At 42.0% G+C, this 22,343-nt stretch overlaps 2 protein-coding genes across 3 annotated transcripts in view; one reads left to right on the top strand and one right to left on the bottom strand.

The window, feature by feature from the left end:
* Positions 1–22,343, top strand: part of LOC134817745 (ubiquitin-conjugating enzyme E2 K-like) — a 95,229-nt gene that overhangs the window by 967 nt on the left and 71,919 nt on the right. The window lies entirely within an intron of this gene.
* LOC134818662 (serine-arginine protein 55-like) lies at positions 4,138–11,330 on the bottom strand. Its single transcript, XM_063828301.1, has 6 exons — positions 11,199–11,330; positions 10,930–11,039; positions 10,450–10,711; positions 8,449–8,522; positions 8,209–8,318; positions 4,138–4,403 (listed from the first exon to the last, which is right to left on the bottom strand). The coding sequence occupies exons 1-6, from the start codon at positions 11,328–11,330 to the stop codon at positions 4,138–4,140; spliced, it is 954 nt and encodes a 317-aa protein (XP_063684371.1).

The following is a 22,343-nucleotide window of genomic DNA, read 5'->3' as shown; positions in this document are numbered from 1 at the left end:
ATGTATGATTATAATTAAACGATATCATTAACAATAGTTATACTTATAGGGGAACCGACATCTTATTCTAACTAGCTAACCCAATTATAACCGTCCAAAAGCTGTCGAATAATCAATAGGTAGATTCAATCACGGTGAATATGGTATCGCATTGTATCACGTCGTGACTACAGTAGAGTTTCTACGATACAGGGGGAGCCGCGCACTCGTGTGCGGCGGGTCATACAACGTATGACAAGTATCGCAGTGGCTGATACGAGAACCAGCTCCTTTCGGACCTGGCTCACGTCCGTTATGTGAACACATGCCGAGAGCTGAACTCTTCTTAAAGGATGAGGGGACCTTAGAAAAAGTTTTTTTCTCGTGCAAATCCTTTTATTACATTAATCGTTTAAACCACTTTAGTGAAATCCGCAAAGTTGTATGGATGATGATTAATCACTCTACACTCGACTGTCACGTGACTTTTTAAACACGTTCTCTTGGTGGCCCTGAATGACTATTCGCAATCATAGCCCTCTAATCTGATGCCACCTTAACCCTAACCCAATCCCTAACAAAAGCATATGCTGAAACCCTAACCCTAACGAGAAATTCGACCAACTTCCTTATACGGTCATATCACGTGATCAAGACAGTTTTTCGCAAATATCTCGGCAGGGGAGCATTTTAACCCTATGTCATGGGGGGTGATTCGGAATCAGCGGCCGAAAATACATCGATTCAAGCTGGTTTCAACTGTCGGGGGCCCTTTTAGAATAATCTTGAAGATCGACTGTAGAGTGATTTAGCACGCTCGAAGTTGTATTTCATTCGCGCGCCGAGATATCCAGCCAAAACAATTTGAACCTGTGACGTCAATTATGTGAGTTGCTCTGATCCGCGCATATAGAAATACAGGTAAAATGAGCGTGCGGGCCGACTAAATTACTAATTAAGAATAAATTAACAATTTACGATACTAACGAGCCTATAACCAATGGAGAGGAGACTTTTTATGACCGGTTGAAAAAAGAATTATTACCCTACGATAACCATGAGCCGAGATACACCTGGAATAAGATTGAAGTCATACAGAAAGGCATGTAAATTATGTATATTTATAGCTCCCAACGTAACACCTAGCAAGTGCAACTCCCTGTTTCGTACCACAGTTGATATATCAACATGTCATATCAACACAACACGGTCCTAATAAAAATGGATCGGGTAGGTATGAAATGCATGTCTTCATTCCAGTTGGACAAGCACTAAGCACCAAGCTTTTAAGTTCTAACTCACTATGTGACACTACTTATAAGTATAACGTAAGCAAGATTTGCAACTATTACACCAAGCAATATTATATTTATACCAAGCATAGCAGACGAACACATCCACATTCGTTACGCTTTACACTCAAGTCACAGCAAACTAAAACGGTAAATTATAAATGAGTGTACAACTAAAGGCCGGTACACGCGCAGTGTCAAACCGCACGTGCGTACTCAGATAGGACTAGAGGCGCCAAGGGCCAGCTAGTAAAATGTCTTCTACAACATCATACATTCTTTTTAATTGTGTCCATATCGGGTTTCAAACAAGTCAAAACAAAATAGCAGTTTGTGGTTTAGTTAGCGAGCAAATAAAAGGGTGCACGCGCACGTTGGTCTTAACACATAAGTGACGTCACAGCCCAAAATTGCTATCAGCCAATAGGAGCGCGGCGTGATATTGCACGAATTATCGATTTCACAGTCCGGCGTATTTTTTGATTCTACACACTTTCACAGGACTTAAACACGAATATTTGGAAGTAAATTCTAAGGTCCCCTCATCCTTTAATACATTATTATACTTCATAATTATACGCAGCTGCTTACTAAACTGCTTACTAAACTGTCATGTGAACCCTACCGCCAGGTTTTTGGTTGTCCGGCTGTTAGGCTGGCTAGAATATGGATCACATCACAAATATATCACGTCACTGATTGGGCCATGTGATGTGATACCTGCGGGAGCCTGAATGAGAGGTTCTTAGTTGTCGGTCACCGGAAACGTCATGACAGTTACCAATACTTTTTTATAATACTTTCTTATAATATCGTTCAGGTAATTTTGATACTTAAATTAAACTTGAATTTGTGTTTTTTACCTTTTAAATGTTATTTTGGGACACTTTTCACATTGTAGTTGTACTAATTATACTGACAAAAACCATGAACTAAACACCAATATTCTCTTCAGGGACATAATTGCACTGGGCATAGCTACGCTCGGCGTGTTTTTTGTGGCTCAGCCGTCGGTCATCTTTGGATCGGACAGTGTTACAAATCAGACCCCTATACTTTACGTTGCTATTGCAGTCGCACTAGGTTGGTCGCTTTTATTCAATATCAAGATGAATTTTTGCATTCTATTGCGAACCAAAATATCTGAAAACTAACTATAGATGACTATATTATAGCCCATAAATTTGTCGAAACTAAATGTGTGAAAGCTAGCACATGATACCCGACACTCCGCCAGCCAGAGGTTTCTTCAAAGCGGCCAAGTACGTGGCAGTATCCTGTACCGGAGTGGAAGTACCGACCAGTGTCATCGTGATGTGTCTCTCGTGTTTGGGGTTCCTGGTCTCCACTCTCTTTCTTATTGTATCCGTATGTGTAGAGCAGATATCGGATGGAGACATGAAGAAAACTTGGGTTCATCCTAACATTCTGGTAAGTTTTGTTTATTTAAATACTGATAATGTGATATACAGTTCACACTTCACAGTTCCAAGTGTAGCCAGGACTTCTTTGAACGACATTTAACTTTGTCGCTCTATTATAATAGTCCAGTGTTCAATGTTTCCCATGTTCCCATTGACTCCTAGGATATCTGACTGGTTATTGAGTGGTAATATTTGATCAGTAGTTATTTCCGCAGAATTTCACTTGTCTATGGATGGTTGGACTGATGTACTGCTTGCAGCAACTATGCGTGTGTAAAGCCATGCAATACGGCCAACCAGGTAAAACATCTCTTCTCAAGTACCTTGATGTGGTCCTGCCTTTCTTCTTCCAGTTCGTCATCTTCAGGTGCGTGCATACAGTGGGAATTGGGATATTCGGGAAACTGAACAGATTTCGATAGTTTCCATTTTAGAAATAGCCATGATACTAAGAATTGAAGCATTGTTACGGAACCGGCATAATCACTTCAACATTTATCAGAAAACTCCTTGTTTGTTGTTAGAGTTTCATTGGTGCACTTTAAACCATTGCATCTAAAATTACCCATTTGACTAATACTGAATGAAATCTTGTAGGGAGTTTCCGAACACGTGGACTCTAGTGGGATGTGCTTGTATTGCCATCTCAACGATCACTGCCACCATCGTCAAACGGGTCAAACCTATTAAACATATTAAGTTCCAAGATGAAGCCGAGATTTTTGGAGATACGGAGAAAGTTGTAGAGACACGAGAAGAGGCTGTGATAGAACGGGGTCACCTTACAGACAGTGCTGAGGACTCTTCACAGATCTTACCCAGAGGAAAATTAACACTTAAATAGGTATATAAATGAACTGTTTCCAACATAGCTCCATATTTCGTATATCCCTGTGCTCATAATATTTTTATAATAACAATAGTATCGTACATTTACTATATATTTTCCTGCTACAGTATACACTGCACTGTCCGACCCAATAGCCTTTGATCTTCGTAGTTTATTGTTTTGCCTATTTTATTATATACGTATGTTTAAAGGTCAAAACTTGCGACAATTAAGAAAGAAGAATTTGTTAATTAAACAGTTAAAGTTAATTAAAGTTGTTGGTATATCAAAATACAGTTTGATATTCGATAACGTGTCAATCTGAGTCACAATGTTTAAAAAGCTGTTCTAACATCAAACTTTAAGACTGGAAAAACATAAAACAAGTTCAAGCGGGCTCGTATAAACTTCCCAGGCAAAATAAAGTTCATTTAAATATATTATAAAGAGTTTATGAATTTTTAATCTCTGTCTGAGGTAACTGTATCGTCAGCTTCCATGAGCTTCTGTGGCGCGGGTGATTTAGACTTGCTTCTTTCAAACGCATCTGACTCTTTCAAATCCCCGGATCGTACTTTTTCTTTAGGAGAAGCAGATCGGGATCGAGATCGCTTTACGGGAGATTTAGAGCGTCGTTCCGCCGTCTTCGATCTCCTTTCCGGACTTCTCGATCGTCTGTCTTTGGATCTTGACCGTCTATCGTTGGACCTAGACCTCCTGACCTCGGGTGTCCTAGAACGTCTCTCCCGCGATCTAGAACGATCCTCAGGGGACCGGGCCCTTTTTTCCGGCGTAGGTGATCGTTTGTCGTCCCTGGGTCTAGACCCTCTAGATCGGTCAGCTGACCTCGATCGTGATCGTGATCTTCGTGCTGATCGCCTGAGATTGTATGACATCTTTATTTTCACGATGTATGCTTCTATAATCTTCAGCGATTTAAGATGATATTTAACAAGTACATTGTATACATTATACATAAGAGTGGGTTTACTAAACCAAGCCACGCACTATACGTGGATATGGCAGCCGGAACTGTTCAATTCATCCACGCGCGCGCGATATAAAACATACGTGCGCGCTCTATACACGTCAGAAGCAGTCAAGCTTGCTAGTACTTAAAGATACAGAAGACGTTTCCCTGAAATGTGTAGTGGATTTTGTAGTGGATTTTGCGCGCCGCACGTACGTTACAATATTTATTATTGTAGAATCTACGACGGTAGCCGTCAGAGTTCTCAATAAACTGCTCGTATTTTTAGACAATAAGATATGAATAACGTATTAACACATCCAACCCCATTCAGCTGAATGGATCAGGCCGTCCATCCCAAAATAGCTGAAGTCCCCTAAAATACAGACTAAGAATCTTGACTCCTGTAGGGGATTTGTGTTTCTGGGTTTATGGAACATTTTCGGTGGTTAAATAGGAAGTACCTGTCACAAGTCATCAGAAAAACCAAGTTTCAACCTCCCAACCCACTCAGGCCACTCCCAGGGGCACACCCATCCCAAAATTACTGAAAATTAGGTAAAATCAAGACCGAAAATCTTTACCCCCGTAGTGCATTTATGTTCCGGGGTAGGTGGAACATGTTTTGGTGGTTAAATAGTTAGTACTTGTCCCAAACCATCAGAAAAACCGAGTTTCGACCTCCCAACCCACTCAGGCCACTCCCAGGGGCCAAACCCATCCCAAAATTACTGAAAATTAGGTAAAATCAAGACCGAAAATCTTTACCCCCGTAGTGCATTTATGTTCCGGGGTAGGTGGAACATGTTTTAGTGGTTAAATAGTTAGTACTTGTCCCAAACCATCAGAAAAACCGAGTTTTGACCTCCCAACCCACTCAGGCAACTCCCAGGGGCCACACCCATCCCAAAATTACTGAAAATTAGGTAAAATCAAGACCGAAAATCTTTACCCCCGTAGTGCATTTATGTTCCGGGGTAGGTGGAACATTTTTTGGTGGTTAAATAGTTAGTATTTGTCCAAAACCATCAGAAAAACCGAGTTTCGACCTCCCAACCCACTCAGGCCATTCCCAGGGGCCACGCCCATCCCAAAATTACTGAAATCACTGAAATTACTGAAATTACTGAAAATTAGGTAAAATCAAGACCGAAAATCTTTACCCCCGTAGTGCATTTATGTTCCGGGGTAGGTGGAACATGTTTCGGTGGTTAAATAGTTAGTACTTGTCCCAAACCATCAGAAAGACCGAGTTTCGACCTCCCAACCCACTCAGGCCACTCCCAGGGGCCACACCCATCCCAAAATTACTGAAAATTAGGTAAAATCAAGACCGAAAAACTTTACCCCCGTAGTGCATTTATGTTCCGGGGTAGGTGGAACATGTTTTGGTGGTTAAATAGTTAGTACTTGTCCAAAACCATCAGAAAAACCGAGTTTCGACCTCCCAACCCACTCAGGCCACTCCCAGGGGCCACGCCCATCCCAAAATTACTGAAATCACTGAAATTACTGAAATTACTGAAAATTAGGTAAAATCAAGACCGAAAATCTTTACCCCCGTAGTGCATTTATGTTCCGGGGTAGGTGGAACATGTTTTGGTGGTTAAATAGTTAGTACTTGTCAACCAAATTAGTCACGAAAGGGAGCACTTCAGGGTATGATTTTATTCGAATTAGTATTACTTACTGCAGAAGTCTGCAAAGGGATTAAAAATGACGAAGTTATCAAGCAACCTGCTTATTTTGGTATCGAATTGGGTGAATAATCATGTGATAGCGTGCTAAGATACCGTAATTGGGCTTTCTGCACGATTCCCATAGGGCGGATCTAGTCTCAACCCAATAAACTGATCGCACGTACGCGTAAGGGTCGTTCACATATAATCATATAATCGATATTTTGGCAATCATCCTCGATACGTACCTCTGAAGGCAGGGCTCCCGCTCCCGAGCTCGCACTGCAAAAGGGAGGCCTGTCTTCCGAGATCACATTACATGGGGGATCCCTCGAGTCCGAAATCGCATATCGAAGGGTAGGTCCGGACTTCGAAAATCGAAGAAATATTTTCGGCTAATAATGATCAAGGTAGCATGAATCGTGAATAAAAGTAGTTTCCAGAAAAACTTTGAAAATATTTAGACTAAGAAAATTTTCGGTCCGAGTCATCCTCGATACGTACCTTTGAAGGCACGGCTCCCGCTTCCGAGCTCGCACTGCAAAAGGGAGGGCTGCACTCCTTGAGTAATTCTCCATTTTATGCCATTGCCCCCCCACACCATACTACACTGATCGTTTATATTGTATATGATATAGATATGAGCCAAAAATATTTTGTCTGGGCCCAGGGGTGTAGGAAGCGGGGGGGGGGGGGGCCATCGCTTCCCCCATGAAATCCGGGCAAGGGGCCAAAAAGGGCCAACTTTTTAATTTAGGTTTCTGAAAATTTTTCCCCGAAAATTTTCAAAGTCAAAAATTTTCAAAGTTTTCTTGGAAACTACTTTTGTTCATGTTTCATGCTGAGCCAAAAATATTCTTTTCGGTTTTCGAAGTTCGATATACGATTTTGGACTCGAGGGTTCCCCTTTGTAATACGATCTCGGAAGGCAGGGCTCCCCTTCGCAATACGAGCTCGGAAGCGGGAGCTCTGCTTTCAGAGGTACGTATCGAGAATGACTCGGACCGAAAATTTTCAAAGTCACAAATTTTCAAAGTTTTCTTGGAAACTACTTTTGTTCATGTTTCATGCTACTCTGATCATTCTGAGCCAAAAATATTTTTTTCGGTTTTCGAAGTTCGATATACGATTTTGGACTAATTATTTAACCACCAAAACATGTTCCACCTACCCCGGAACACAAATGCACTACGGGGGTAAAGATTTTCGGTCTTGATATTACCTAATTTTCAGTAATTTTGGGATGGGCGTGGCCCCTGGGAGTGGCCTGAGTGGGTTGGGAGGTCGAAACTCGGTTTTTCTGATGGTTTGGGACAAGTACTAACTATTTAGCCACTAAAACATGTTCCACCTACCCCGGAACATAAATGCACTACGGGGGTAAAGATTTTCGGTCTTGATTTTAACTGAATTTCAGTAATTTTGGGATGGGCGTGGCCCCTGGGAGTGGCCTGAGTGGGTTGGGAGGTCGAAACTCGGTTTTTCTGATGGTTTGGGACAAATACTAACTATTTAACCACCAAAACATGTTCCACCTACCCCGGAACATAAATGCACTACGGGGGTAAAGATTTTCGGTCTTGATTTTACCTAATTTTCAGTAATTTTGGGATGGGCGTGGCCCCTGGGAGTGGCCTGAGTGGGTTGGGAGGTCGAAACTCGGTTTTTCTGATGGTTTGGGACAAGTACTAACTATTTAACCACCAAAACATGTTCCACCTACCCCGGAACATAAATGCACTACGGGGGTAAAGATTTTCGGTCTTGATTTTACCTAATTTTCAGTAATTTTGGGATGGGCGTGGCCCCTGGGAGTGGCCTGAGTGGGTTGGGAGGTCGAAACTCGGTTTTTATGATCGTTTGGGTCACGTACTACCTATTTAACTACCAAAACATGTTCCACCTACCCCGGAACACAAATCCACTACACCTGTGAAATCCACTACAAATCCACTACACAAATCAAGGAAACGTGCTCTCTAAAGATATTTTTACAAATTGTCCCACCTTGGCGAGCGAGACCGAGATCTGGAACGGCTGGATTGCTTTTCCTCAACAAGCCGCACTCTTCTACCATTCAGCTTGGTATCATCTAGCTCTCTGATCACCCTCTTCAAATCGTCTTTACATTTAAAGTCAGCAACGCTGAGCGAGAGTATATAGTTGTGAATAATAACTTGATTATCGAGCACGATCAATTTAATAACATACACCGGCGTATTATGCTCCAAATCTATTGGAACGATGCCAAAAAATACAGCTGAAGATTATTTACCCTTCTCCGGTTCTAAATCTGTGAGCATCAGCGAATGTTACTTCAGCGACTCTTCTGAAGAAATCTTTCAAATCCTGGAATTGAACTATGTTAAGTACTAAACAAACATTGAATATTATCAAAAATATTAAGAGAAATAATAAATAATATTCAGATATATTGTAAGGAGCCAGATATTTACCGAGCAAAACATTGTCATAATAAAAGATTATCTGCTTTTAAAAAGATAGATAATACAAATTATGCGTGCTCCAGAGCTAAATTGTCATGCTTGATATAAAATAAACGGAAATTTGAATATTTCTTAATTCATAAAATTTAAGGAATGGCAAGATTTTACCACAAAAACAATCATTCTTCCAAATAATATAAGGTCAGTCAGTCACTGGTCAGTTTTAATAGTTTTAGTAAGTGTATATGTTTGCTATTTTACCTTTGATATGGTCTCAATGAATACTAAAAGGGGGGACCACCAAAGTCAAGTTACCAAGGCAACCAAAAGAGCGACCAAGGCAACCAAAGACGCCAAAGGCCACCAAACACCATTCCAAGACGGTTTAATAGACCATAGGTAGGTAATATCGTAGCCACTGATTATTCTATAAAACAAACAAATTAAGTAACAAATAGACATGAACTTACTAACTAAGCAGTTTTGATTTTTTTTTGTAAAACAAATGTTATTTATCTTAGAGTTAATGTTCTGCTAAAACTAAGAATTAATATTTTGCCTATTTGGTCGTAATTTGCATTGATTGCATTTGGATTCTCGATCGCAGCCTCAACATGTTTTATCCATAATACTGTCTATTTAGGATTTACCATATATATTATACAATACACAGGTGGTAAGTTGTCTGAATTGAACATTATATACATTTTATGCCTTCTTTAACATCTATTGAGAGCAATCGATTAATAAAGTTTAGGCCAAAAAAATATATATATTGTTAATAACTAGTTGATTTGGTTCAAGTGCAACAGCTCAGAGCGAATTAACTTCAATAGCATTATTGATCTTTCTGTTATTGAGCTTAATTTTTTTTCAAAAATGTTGTAGATTGCCAGTATCGAAGTAGCCCGACAGGTTTTTCCGAACATAGTTAGAGTTAGGGTTTACCTGTTGCCCTAAAATACACACTCGTACTATGTAATCATATGATAGTTGTCCTGATGTGCCTTAGGATGCTGAGTTAATGCTCTATTAAAGCTGGCTGTTTAACCTCTGCTTAGTAGGACTGCTTCTTTTATGTAGGAATACTATAAAACTATAATAGGACTATAATAGGACTATAATAGGACTATAATAGGACTATAATAGGACTATAATAGGGCTATAATAGCACTATAATAGGACTATATGACTATTATATGACTATCATACAAAGAATTCTTCTTCACTTAAATGTAGATAGTATACCCAGGATTATATTACAGTGTACCGTTATAAACCTTGGCATAAAATAAAGATCTACATTCTACATACAGAAGATTTGAGGAGCACATCTTGTTTTCAATTTTAATGTAAACTGTTAATCCTATCATTGAGAAATCTAGATAATTATATGTGGAAGGATTGATATACGAGTTATGAAAAAAATATCATGCTTCCTTTTAGCTATTGCCAAAAAATACAACCAAAATAGGCAATTTTGTATTTTATGGAGTAAATATGCCGTAGATAACGATTTGCAGGGTATTATTCACAATTTTAGATAAGTGTGAAGGCAACTATACTATAACTACTACTATACTGGAGGGCTATCGCAGTAAGGAATTTGGTATCGATAAAATGGAATGTACCAGTGAGAATGGAGGACGCGGACGTAGGGGCTACAACTTGCGAGAATTCATTATTATTCAGGTTTGGTCGGTTTGGTAACCAAGATAAATAATATTATCTCTAGAAACTGTAATTAGATTTAGATGCAACGTATTAAAAAAGCGTGTTCGTACAAATGATGGTTCGGTTTAGTAACTTGAACCCAATAATAAACGTACCCTCCAGTCAGTGGACGAGGACAATCCCTCAACAACAACCCGGTGTTTAGTGTTAAAGGGTCGCTCAAACAAGCTGAAGCTGTTCTTAAAGCGACTGCTGCCACTGCCACCTCGGTCTCCACCTCTGTCTCCACCTCGGTCTCCACCGCGGTCTCCACCCCTGTCTCCACCCCTGTCTCCACCTCGGTCTCCACCGCGGTCTCCACCTCGGTCTCCACCACGACCACCACCAAAACCACTACCACCACCTCGGCGGTCATCTCTGGTAGGGAAGAAAGGTTAAGATGTTTATTTGAAATATTTTAACTATTTAGGTATGTAAGCAGTAAGGTTTACTGATAATCGGCACGAATCTGTTGGTGCCCGGAAGGCAGTGTAATTCTACAAATTCTTGATCCACTTGGTCAAAATTAAAAATTAAATCCCTTCCCCACCCCTTAAATCCCTTCCCACCAGGCTCCAGCAAGTAAAACTCCTTACCTTCTATCACGTCCACCTTTACAGTGCTCTACTGACACTCTATCTCCAAGTAAATCCTTACCATCCATCTCGTACACTGCATCGTCAGCGTCTCGGTGTTCTTCAAAATCCTGAACATGTGCAACATTAACATTCGATCCCATGTAATCATGTCAGCCTGATTTTGGCCATTTAACACATTTAACACATTTAACACATTTAACACCTCCCCACTCACACTCCAAATTCCTCCATTTAACTTCGAAATAAGAAATGAAAAAAAGACTCACCACGAAAGCATATCCGTTCTTCATGTTGATATCGTTGATTTTACCGAAATCTTTGAAGAACCGTTCAATATCTTTTTCCCGGACATCGTAGTGGAGCTTGCCGATGTAAATCCTATTCCTCAGATCAGACATAATCTAAATAAGAAACTAAGTTAATGACGAACTCATTGAATAGAATTAGGATTCACACAACAATATCAGCAGAGATAATAAAATAAGAAATAATAAGAAATAAGGGTCAGGATAAATATTGAATAAGTATACTACTAGAAAATAAGATCTGCTCATCCATTGTAATACGTAGTTGGGTAAGTCTGGTTAGTGGTTAAGGATTGACAAGGACTATGAACTAGAAATAGCTAGATATTTTCTTTTCAGGGATGGCCATGGTCCCCTTATTCCATTGTAATTACCCTCCTCCAATGCATAACTCAATGCACCCAATAAAGTAAATTGACAATACAATGTGCTATGTGCATACATACTTCATAGTGCATAAACAACACTGCACTGTGTGTACCTACGACTTTGGTCCAAGTTGTACTCAGTGGTTCTCTTGGTGTATGATTAGAATTTACATCCTACACACGACCAGGAACAAACCTGTTCGTATGGACACATATTCACATACAATAATACGCAAATATGTGTAAGGAAATAAAAATGAGCCATGAGAGAATAGATAATATGAAATTGAGTAGTTGATGCGGGATAAAACTTCTCTTGTCACCTCGTCACGCATGATGCGACTCACCACTGCACTGTACCACTGCAGTACAATCTAGTAGAGAAAGAGAGATATCATTATTATACAACATTTTCGGAATCGGTTGCATGTTTATTTTTAGTTTGGAAAAAATTTTAAGCTTGTGCTATTTAGCATCTTTGTTTTTTTTTTGGTGCAGTATAATTAATGACCTCAGAAAGATCATGAATGTCAGCTGGCCACGCAGTATGATGTCCAAAGATACCCTATACAAACAGAGTAACTCTACCCCTATGTCTGAGCGTGCTGAGTTATCTAGGTGGAAGATGCTAGGACACATACTGAGGAGCGATGAAAGATCACCAGCTCAAGCTGCACTGTGCTTTGCTGTCGAGATGTGTAGTGAAGTTGGTAGACTCGGGGCTCACAGACGTAACCTCCTACACCACCTGAAGGTTGACCTCTGGAAGCGTTTCATCTTGCTGGAGTCGTATGATGATATTCTTCATTTGAGAGAACTTGTTAGTAACCGTGGTTATTGGAGTAAATTGTTCGACTTTATACTTGAGTACAAGTCAATTTGACTTTTGGGACATATAATCTTACAAAGGATCACGTTTAGGTTCTAAATTATTTTACGATTGTTGACATTTGTAAGATTGACATGTTTGATAATAATAAGTATAATTTTACAACCGTCTCAGTTGAAATTTATTTTTAATGAAGTGGGTAAATAATATTCTTTACCAAAACATTCTTCTAACGACCAGGTTTGATTCTGTTGAACATGCAAACAGCTAACAAAACGCAAAATGCTATCAAAGATGATGCGGAGCAGTCACTTCTCATATTGTGGAACTTTATGGTTCTTCTGTTGTCGCTTATAGGAGACAGTATAATTTTGATAGCAACTATAAAATATAAAGCTATCAAACTCCATAAAGTGATAGTAACGGTGATGCAGCACATGGCTGTTTGTGACTTGATACAATCTGTATTCAGAGTAATCCCTGTCACTCTAGCTTTAATATCAGAGAGGTGGGTTGTAGGAGAGCTCCTCTGCCATGTGGAGGTAATTGTCAACTGGACATGCACCCCAGTGACATTGTTCCTGACATGTGCTATAACCACTCTGAAGCGGATAACAGTGAAGTATCCTCTGAAAACTAGAACCTGGTCCACACTGTTAGGACATAAAATCAGTTCTGCGTTGTGGCTTTTATCACTTGGTTGGGGCACTCCATTATTGAACTTTTTAAAGTCTTTAAATATCGAACACCAATTGCACTATTTGAACTTTTCTGTTTGTCTAAAAGACCCGGCAAAGAAACTCTTCTTATAACAACCATGCCCTCAAACAGTTTCGTTTACAAATCTAGTTGCCTTTGGAATTCATTCCGTCAGATGTTGGCACTGAACGACCTTGAAATCACTCATGGTGTATTCAAATCAAAGGTAAAAAAAGTCATTCTCTCGTCTCAGGGTAAAGTTGACAAGAATACCTGGGCCCCTTTGGCAAACTTTCTGAACTCAGGCAGCTTGAACGACTAAATTTGAAAAAATAAAACTTCTTGTCTGAATGAACTATTAGAACCTCAAGAAGCTGATCCGCATGTCTCCGCTACTAAAATGTTTAATGAGCCCAATCACTCATCACTTAACAGTTTAATCTTCAAAGTGAGTTGTACAATCTAGGTTGCTTTAAGTAGCTGTTGATAGTGTAAAACAGGAGTGACTTGATCGTTTTCATAACTTCGATTTACAATTTGTACCATAATAAAACTAGCACTGCCATGGGGTTCAAAAAGGGTCATTGTAAGCCTCCAGCGTGATGGTCCTAAGTCTCTGCCCCATGCAGTGCCTGTCAGCATCAGCTAGCAGAATAGCCCTAACATAACGATCAAGCCACAAATTAGGTTCTATAATGATTTAATATTGTTGAATAAAGAGATTTGAATATAATATTTGTTTTATTCTGAATATTTGTTTTATTCTGATTATTAGTAGGGAAGTTGCTTTATACAAGATACACAATCCACTTCAGTTACATAGACTATAGTTGTAACTATTTTACAAACTCATCCAGTTTCCCATTATGGTATACATGGTACTTTCATATCAGTTTGACTGCAATAGGTATCCTCTCCTACATGACACTCATAGTTACATCAGTCCTTCTCTTGATCGTGGCTAGTAAAGCTGCCTCCCGACATGGAGAAACACTGAGATGGGAGGGTGTCATCACAATACTGCTCACTGTTGGTGTATTCTTGCTATCTTACTTGCCATATAGTGTGTTGACATTGATACTGCTCTGTAGAGTTCAAATCAGCAACACCTTAATTCGAGTAATAATTCATCTCGTTAACCTAAATTTGATGGGTAATTTCTTCGTGTACTCGCTAACGTTGCAAAGTTTTAGACGTTTCCTAAAAATGAAGATATCTGAATTCATTTCCTTGATGAGGCTAACCAGGCAAGAACACCGGCAACTACATCAAAGACCTCAACCCCATCTGCATCAGAGACTAACACCTCAACCCCATCAAAGACCACTGGCCCTTCAACGACAGAGATCAAATCCAAGACAAAGACCAGATCCAAGGCATGATCTTCAAGAAGTGCAAGGTGATGATGCCCTGAATTTTGCTTCCCAGATCTTGAGGATATAATGGCTGTTTAACGAGAGTTTTAAAACTCTACGTGGTTACAGAGGCAAGAGGATAGACAACAAGACACAAGTATGGGACCCCTTTATTTGAAGTCTCCTACAACCTCATCCTTGCCCTATTATGGAGTAGATGTGTTAAAAAATTGGACCCTAAAGTCGTTAAAATGTAAAAGTGTGTATGTATTTGTTTAAATTTTCCCCAATTGACAACAATCAAGAGACCCCTCTATCAGAAGTCTCATACAACCTCATCCCTGTCCATATGATGGAGTAAACCATGTTTTTGTACCCATGTATTGTGCTCTGCCAATAGCATCACTTGATTTGACTTTGCTCAGGCAATTGCATTACTTAATTTGTTGAATGTATATATTGTTTGAATGACCTTTACCCGATATAAGGATAAAATACTCCCATGTAGTCGAGTCTACGTAATAAGCGCCATGACGCAGGGGTGCCATAGTGCAAAGAAACTGCTGCTAACTGCTGCTGACTGCTGCTAACTGCTGCTGACTGCTGCTAACTGCTGCTGACTGCTGCTAACTGCTGCTGACTGCTGCTAACTGCTGCTGACTGCTGCTAACTGCTGCTGTCACACGCGCGCCATTAGCAGTTAGCAGCAGTAAAGACAGGCATAAAACTGCTGCTGACTGCTACTAACTGCTGCTGACTGCTGCTAACTGCTGTTAACTGCTGCTGACTGCTGCTAACTGCTGGCACCCGTGTGATGAGTTGGAAAAGAATTTTTTGTCTCCGATTTTGATAAATTCGGTACCAAAAGTTGCCTCTAAGTGTGAATGGTACAAATTCACCGTATAGCACGACAAGATCTTGATTAGCGATGTCAAACCTTCGAGATCGTTACTCTACAAAGCGATCTACAAAGCGATCTACAAAGCGATCTACAAAGCGATCTACAATGTGAAGCAAAAATGATAGTTCGCACGGCACGTCGAAGCAGTGAAATCCTCCAAAATAAGATCGAGCTGTATGTGGGCCTCCTGTACATTGCAAGTGTGTAAGAAGGACGGAAATGGATAATTTCTCGCATAAAATGCCTAAAACTTCTAGAATATGTTTTGAAATAATTTTACACCATCGTAATACAAAACCTTTCAAACTATATACTTTAGCAGCCGGATTATAATATAGGGGGGACCAATGGCATAAAATGGGGTTAATTGACGATGTCAATTCATGGCAGCTCGGCGCGGCACCGTAGCGCATCTCGCCGATCAGAAGCCTCATTGAGTGCGCGGCGCGGCACAGTAACGCATCGCGCTACAAAAAATGGGGGATTTCAAAAATTTTAAAAACAAAAAAAACATTTGTTTTTCAAATATCTTAAATTTGGTACTAATAGGTAGTTCGCCATCGACAGTGAGCCGCGCGTGCCGACTGTAGGATGGTTTTTTAGCGCTAATTTCGGCCAGCACAATTTTCTTCAAACAAATAGATATTTAGTATCCTTCCCGACCTCCAATTGCAACAAAAATTAGTAAGCTTACTCATAGACTTACAAGGAAAGTGTCCGAAAAGTTTAAAGCATATCCAACCATCAAACATTATGTTACAGCTAAAAGCAGCGTATTTTGCTCCATTTTTATTACTATATCAACTCCGATATCCACCAAATTTTTCGGACAGTTGTGAAAGCCCTATTGGAAGGTCGTCACCAGTTTTCAGAATGATCTCATTCAAGGAACTGAAGATATATCCAAATAATACGACAAAAATCAACGAATTTGGTCAAATTTGGTCAAATTTGGCGCTTTTTACAGCTAATTTTGCTCCAAAAGCCGCGTACCATCAAATATGGCACCTAGGCGAAACTCACTGATCTTTCTAAAAAGGTATGACAAATTTGGTATTGTGACAATTCTCACAGTCTCTAGAAAACAATGGTACACAAATTTTTAAAATCCGAGCAAGTTCATTTTTATGGTGCACCCCCTAGTACTAAGCGTTTTGTCTTTCCAAATTGAAAACAATCCAGTAAAAAAATTCCGAAATTTATTACGTATTAAGTTTTCATATTTTCTATCTCCAATCTCGATTTCGAAGTTAACGGGTGATACTCGTAAAATATCTGTTCCATATATTGGAACTCGGCGCGCGTCCTGGAAGGTTGTAAACCTACAATTTCGAAGTTCCCACGTACCTCATCACTCATGTTGACGGATGTTACTCTTCTAAATTTCTTCGAAGTAGCGCGCGCCGCTTTCTTCTCGAGGCAAGTGGTACGAAGTAGCACTCCCAGCAAACTTTACTGCCTGTCGATATTACTACAGTTGATTGCGTCGAGCAACGATCTCGAAAGGTTGACAGTTGACATGTCGTCAATCAAGGTTAGGATCAGATTAACATAATTAACGGCCTTGTGTGCGCACCTAGTATATAGGTTCACATAGCCATGTGTATACCATATACGCGTACTGCGTGACGCGCTTGTTTCACAACAACGGTCGTGCGCTACTGCAAGCGAGAGGGCTCTGGTTAGAGCAATAGTATAGGGTCAGGATAGGTTCAGACGTGCACGATAAAAATAAACTTGCTAGAATTTTTTTAAAGAGTGTGAGCCTTTTCACAGTACCAAATTTCTTATACTTTTTTGGAATGATCAGTCAGTTTCGCCTAGGACCTAAACACTAAATACCTAGGTTTTTGGAGTTTCAGTAGGTGTAAAAGTCTCTTATTATTTGATGAAATTCGTTGATTTTTGTCGTATTATTTTGTCAGCGAACAAAAATAGCGAACAGGGGGATGGTTGTTCGCTTGAGTACTATAATGCGGTTATACAAGTCTGGCAAAACAATTTGTGACCTGCCTACTGGCCGGGCGCCGCCGTAGACTCAACACATGGTGTGTGGGGTATTTACCTCGGGCACACACCTTAATCTCTCGACCGGCGGGTCACACCCAAATCTCCTGCTCCAACTCTTTCAAAGGCTGGTACCCTACTACTACGTGGCCAGAAGGAAATTCTTGTAGGAACTCTTAATGTACGAACAATAAGAGAACAATACAAGAGGGATGAGCTGGGTGTATGCATGAGGGATAGTGGCGTACATATTTTGGGCATTCATGAGCATCGGGTAGTACATAGCACTGAAATCGAGTATCAAGATCTTGGAAGCTCTCACCTCATAACAACTTCGGCATGGAGAACCAGCAATGGGGCGGCTGCTGGTGGGGTTGGTATTGTCTTGGACAAAAAGACAGTATTCAACTCATTGATTAGTGTATACTTTACCTGAGGACCCCAGGCTATTATGTTCATTAACATAAAGATTTGGCGGAATGACAGGCTGAGCGCGGCCCAGTAATGTATACTCACATGACAGGAGGACGATGGTAGCCAACTTTGCAGGGAACCCGGTCACAACTGTTATTGTGACTTATAGCCCGACAGAGGGGGCGACTGTCGACGAAGCAGAAAACTACTACGACAGCCTTGGTGGTGCCATCGACCAGATACCAGCCCACAACTTACTACTTCGTTGTAGGAGACCTCAATGCGCATGTCTCATCATCAGGAAACTGGACATCCTTCCACAAGGGTCCAGCAAACCGAAATGGTAGACTGCTAGAGGATATGCTGTTGGAGCGACAGCTAGAAATCACAAACACCAGATTTCAGAAGCGAAGATGTAAACTCTGGACATATCTCTCAGATATGAGTCAAAGTAAATCTCAAATCGACTTCATCATTTGCCGGAAGAAATGGCGGAACTCCGTCAAGAACTCCGAAGCATATGGTAGTTTCCACAGTATTGGCTCGGATCACAGAGTAGTCGTAGCAAGGGTAAAGCTTAGTCTACGGATAAGCAAGACGGAGAAGAGGGCTCCGGTTCTGGACTGGTCTAAACTTAAAACTGATATCGCTCTACAAGAGAGGTACACAGTGGAAGTTAAAAACCGCTTTTCCATACTTGAAAAGGATGATCAGACGGCAACAGAAAGGTACCAATGCTTTATTGATGCGAATAGGACAACTTCTCGACTTTTACTACCTGAAAAGGAGAAAAAGAAAAGATGTAAAATCTCAGCGACTCCAAGTGTTGAGATTGCCAGGCTGAAGCTGAGGGAATGTAGCATAAAATACCACTCAGATGCTACAGAAGACAACCGAATAGCTGTTCAAGAGGGCAAACAGAAGCTAGGCGATGCTTATCAAGCAGCCAAAGAGCACCTGCTGGAGGGGCAGGTCCGGGAACTGGAGGAAGCAAGTTGGCAGGGCAGACATGCTAAAAGCTGGACCATGATCAACAAGATCACAGGTAAAGCTCCATCATATACTGGCAAAATCAAGGGAAACTCACCAACGGAAAGGGTTCAGAAATGGAAGGACTATTTTGCTACTCTTCTCGGCTCACCACCGACGGTAGAGAACGCGGAAGAGGATATTGATCCAGTCCACCCACCTCTGAATATCGGAACAGAACCGTTTACGTTGGATGAGTACAGGAAAGCAAAGTCCAGCATAAAGGAAGGGAAAGCATGGGGTGACGACAACATAGCCCCAGAAGTCTTAAAACGATGCGACCTTGATCTAATTGTCTTAGACTTCTGTAACAATGCTCTATTGAAAGGTGAGAAACCAGACCAATGGTCAACTGCCAACATCATACCAATTCCAAAGAAGGGCGACCTTAGCGAACCAATGAACTATCGGGGAATAAGCTTGTCATCCCTAGTTGCCAAGTCTCTAAACAAGATGGTTCTAAACCGGTTGAAGCCAGAAATCGAGACAATTCTGCGTAGAAACCAGAATGGATTCAGACCAGGAAGGTCAACAACTCAACAGATATTGGTACTGAGACGTCTTATAGAGGGTGTCAAGAGTCGGAAACTGCCAGCTGTTCTGACATTTATAGACTTTAAGAAGGCTTTCGACAGTGTACATCGTGGGAAAATGCTAAAGATTCTAGAAGCTTACGGCATTCCAGTCAAAATCGTGCAGCTTATACGGCTCATGTACGAGAAGACAATGGCCTTGACATACGTTGCATGCCACTTTTCGCGCGCGAAGCGCGCGCCGCCGATACGAAACATGTATCAACAATTGGATACGAAACATGTATCAACAATGGCCAAAGTCCTAACTCCAGACGGAGAAACTGAATTGTTCGAGATACTTGCAGGTGTGTTACAGGGTGATACCTTAGCACCTTACCTCTTTGCAATAGTCATCGACTACTGTATGAGGCAAGCCATAGGCGATGATGCGGAGCGACTTGGACTCACCCTCGAACGTAGAAAAAGCAGAAGAGTGGGGCCCAAGATCATCACCGATGTGGACTTTGCAGATGATATAGCACTTATATCTGAGGACATGGACAAGGCTAACGAGTTCCTGCTCAGAGTAGAATCGGCGGCAGCAAGCGTGGGACTACACATAAACGAAGGCAAGACCAAGGTCATGACACTGAATATGGAGGATCGATCTAGCGACCTACAAAGTCGATCCGGGGAAGCCATAGTATAGAAAATGTAAATGATTTCATCTACTTAGGCTCCTGGATTGAGAGCACAGATAGGGAGGTAAGGGTTAGAAAGGGAAAAGCGTGGGGTGCCCTACATAGACTGAAGGATATCTGGAAATCCAAACTGTCAAAGAGCCTAAAGATTAGATTGTTCATAGCGGCTTGTGAATCAGTACTGCTCTACGGATCAGAAACCTGGACACTGACAAAGGCTCAAGAGAAAAGTTTGGACGGGACATACACAAAGATGTTGCGTATGGTGCTGGGTAATGGTATCTCATGGAAGGACAAGGTCAGCAATATAACTTTGTATGGTAGCCTCCCAAGGCTGTCAAACAAGTTACGAAGCAGGAGATTAAAAATGGCGGGACACTGCATCCGACATCCTGAGCTACTTGCCAGTGATTTAGTCTTATGGGAATCTACGCACGGTAGAGCACAGCAAGGCCGACCAAGACAAAGCTACTTGTTTATGTTACTGAAGGAAGTTGGGACAAACTCTAAAGAGGAACTGCGAACCCTGATGCGGGACAGGGATATATGGAGGGGGTTTTCTGGCGTAGATCGGACTTAGCTCCGACATAGTAGTAGTAGTATTTTGTCATATCTTCGGTTTCTGGAATAAGATCATTTTCAATTCTGAAAATTCGTAAGGACCTTCTAATTGGACTTTAAAAACTTGGTGGATATTGGAGTTGATATAGTGGGGGGGTGTCATGTCCGTCTATGTCCGCCTATGTCCTGTCCTTTTTGGATTCTATGAGACAACGGACGTGTTTTTTGGGACATAGGCGGACACGGACGGACATTGGCGGACTCGGACGGACATTGGCGGACTCGGACGGACATTGGCGGACTCGGACGGACATTGGCGGACTCGGACGGACATTGGCGGACCCGGACGGACATTGGCGGACTTGGATGGACATTGATGGACATTAGCAGACATTGGTGGACAAAAATTTTGAGGACTGAAGAGTACTGAAGAGTACTGAGGAGGATGGCAGAGAAGGATGGCTGAGGAGGATGGCTGAGGAGGATGGCTGAGGAGGATGACTGAGAGGGAGGAGGAGGAGGAAGAGGACTGAGGAGGAGGAGGAGAAGGACTGAGGAGGAGAAGGAGGACCCAGGAGGAGGAGGACCCAGGAGGAGGAGGACCCAGGAGGAGGACCCAGGAAAAGGCCCCAGGAGGAGGAGGAGGACTGGGGAGGAGGAGAACTGTTGAGGACTGATGAGGAGGAATGAGGACGAGGAGGAGGAGTAGGAGGAGGACTGAGGAGGGGAGGAGGAAGAGGACTGGGGAGGATCAGGAAGACCCAGGAGGACCCAGGAGGAGGAGGAGGAGGAGGACCCAGGAGGAGGAGAAGGACTGAGGAGGACTGAGGAGGAGGACTGACGATGACTGAGAAGGAGGAGGACTGAGGAGTACTGAGGAGGATGGCTGAGGAGAATGGCTGGGGAGGATGGCTGAGGAGGATGACTGAGGAGGATGACTGAGAGGGAGGAGGAGGAGGACTCAGAAGGAAGAGGAGGAGGACTCAAGAGGAGGACTCAGGAGGAGGACTTAGGAGAAATGAGAAGGAGGACTGAGGAGAACTGAGGAGGAGGACTGAATAGGAGGAGGAGAAGGAGGGGGACTGGGAGAGGACTGGGGAGGAGGAGGACTGATGAGAAGGATGAGGAGGAGGACCCAGGAGGAGGAGGACTGAGGACCGAGGAGGAAGAGGAGGAGGATGAAGAGGAGGAGGAGGACCCAGGAGGAGGAGGACTGAGGAGGAGGACTGAGGAGGACTGAGGAGGATGGCTGAGGAGGATGACTGAGAGGGAAGAGGAGGAGGAGGAGGAGGACTGAGAAGGAGGAGGAGGAGGAGGACTGAATAGGAGGAGGAGGAGGGGGACTGGGGGAGGACTGAGGAGGATGGAGGACTGAGGAGAAGGATGAGGAGGAGGACTGAGGAGGACTGAGGAGGAAGAGGAGGAGGATGAAGAGGAGGACCCTGGAGGAGTACTCAGGAGGAGGAGGAGGACTGGGGAGGAGAAGGACTGTTGAGGACTGATGAGGAGGACTGAGGACGAGGAGGAGGAGTAGGAGGAGGACTGAGGAGGGGAGGAGCAAGAGGACTGAGGAAGATCAGGAAGACCCAGGGAGAGGAGGAGGAAGAGTAGGAGGAGGAAGCATCTAAATGTTATTTCCATTTTGTCCGTTTTTGTCCGTTTTTGTCCGTTCTATTTTTTGTCCGTTTTGAAAATATAGGGTACCGAACGGACAAAAAACATGATCC

Source organism: Bolinopsis microptera, chromosome 7 (assembly GCF_026151205.1).
Source record: "Bolinopsis microptera isolate Bmic1 chromosome 7, MBARI_Bmic_1.0, whole genome shotgun sequence".
In the NCBI taxonomy this organism is placed as follows: domain Eukaryota; kingdom Metazoa; phylum Ctenophora; class Tentaculata; order Lobata; family Bolinopsidae; genus Bolinopsis; species Bolinopsis microptera.
This window is presented reverse-complemented; position numbering and strand designations above follow the sequence as displayed.

What these genes read in the sequence shown, in the direction of transcription:
- LOC134818662 (XM_063828301.1), bottom strand. Translation starts at nt 11,330, where the DNA reads ATGTCTGATCTGAGGAATAGGATTTACATCGGCAAGCTCCACTACGAT. An exon ending in AAAGGTGGACGTGATAGAAG is followed by an intron (nt 10,712 to 10,929) that starts GTAAGGAGTTTT and finishes CTTCCCTACCAG; the next exon opens with AGATGACCGCCGAGGTGGTG. An exon ending in AGATTTAGAACCGGAGAAGG is followed by an intron (nt 8,319 to 8,448) that starts GTAAATAATCTT and finishes ACTCTCGCTCAG; the next exon opens with CGTTGCTGACTTTAAATGTA.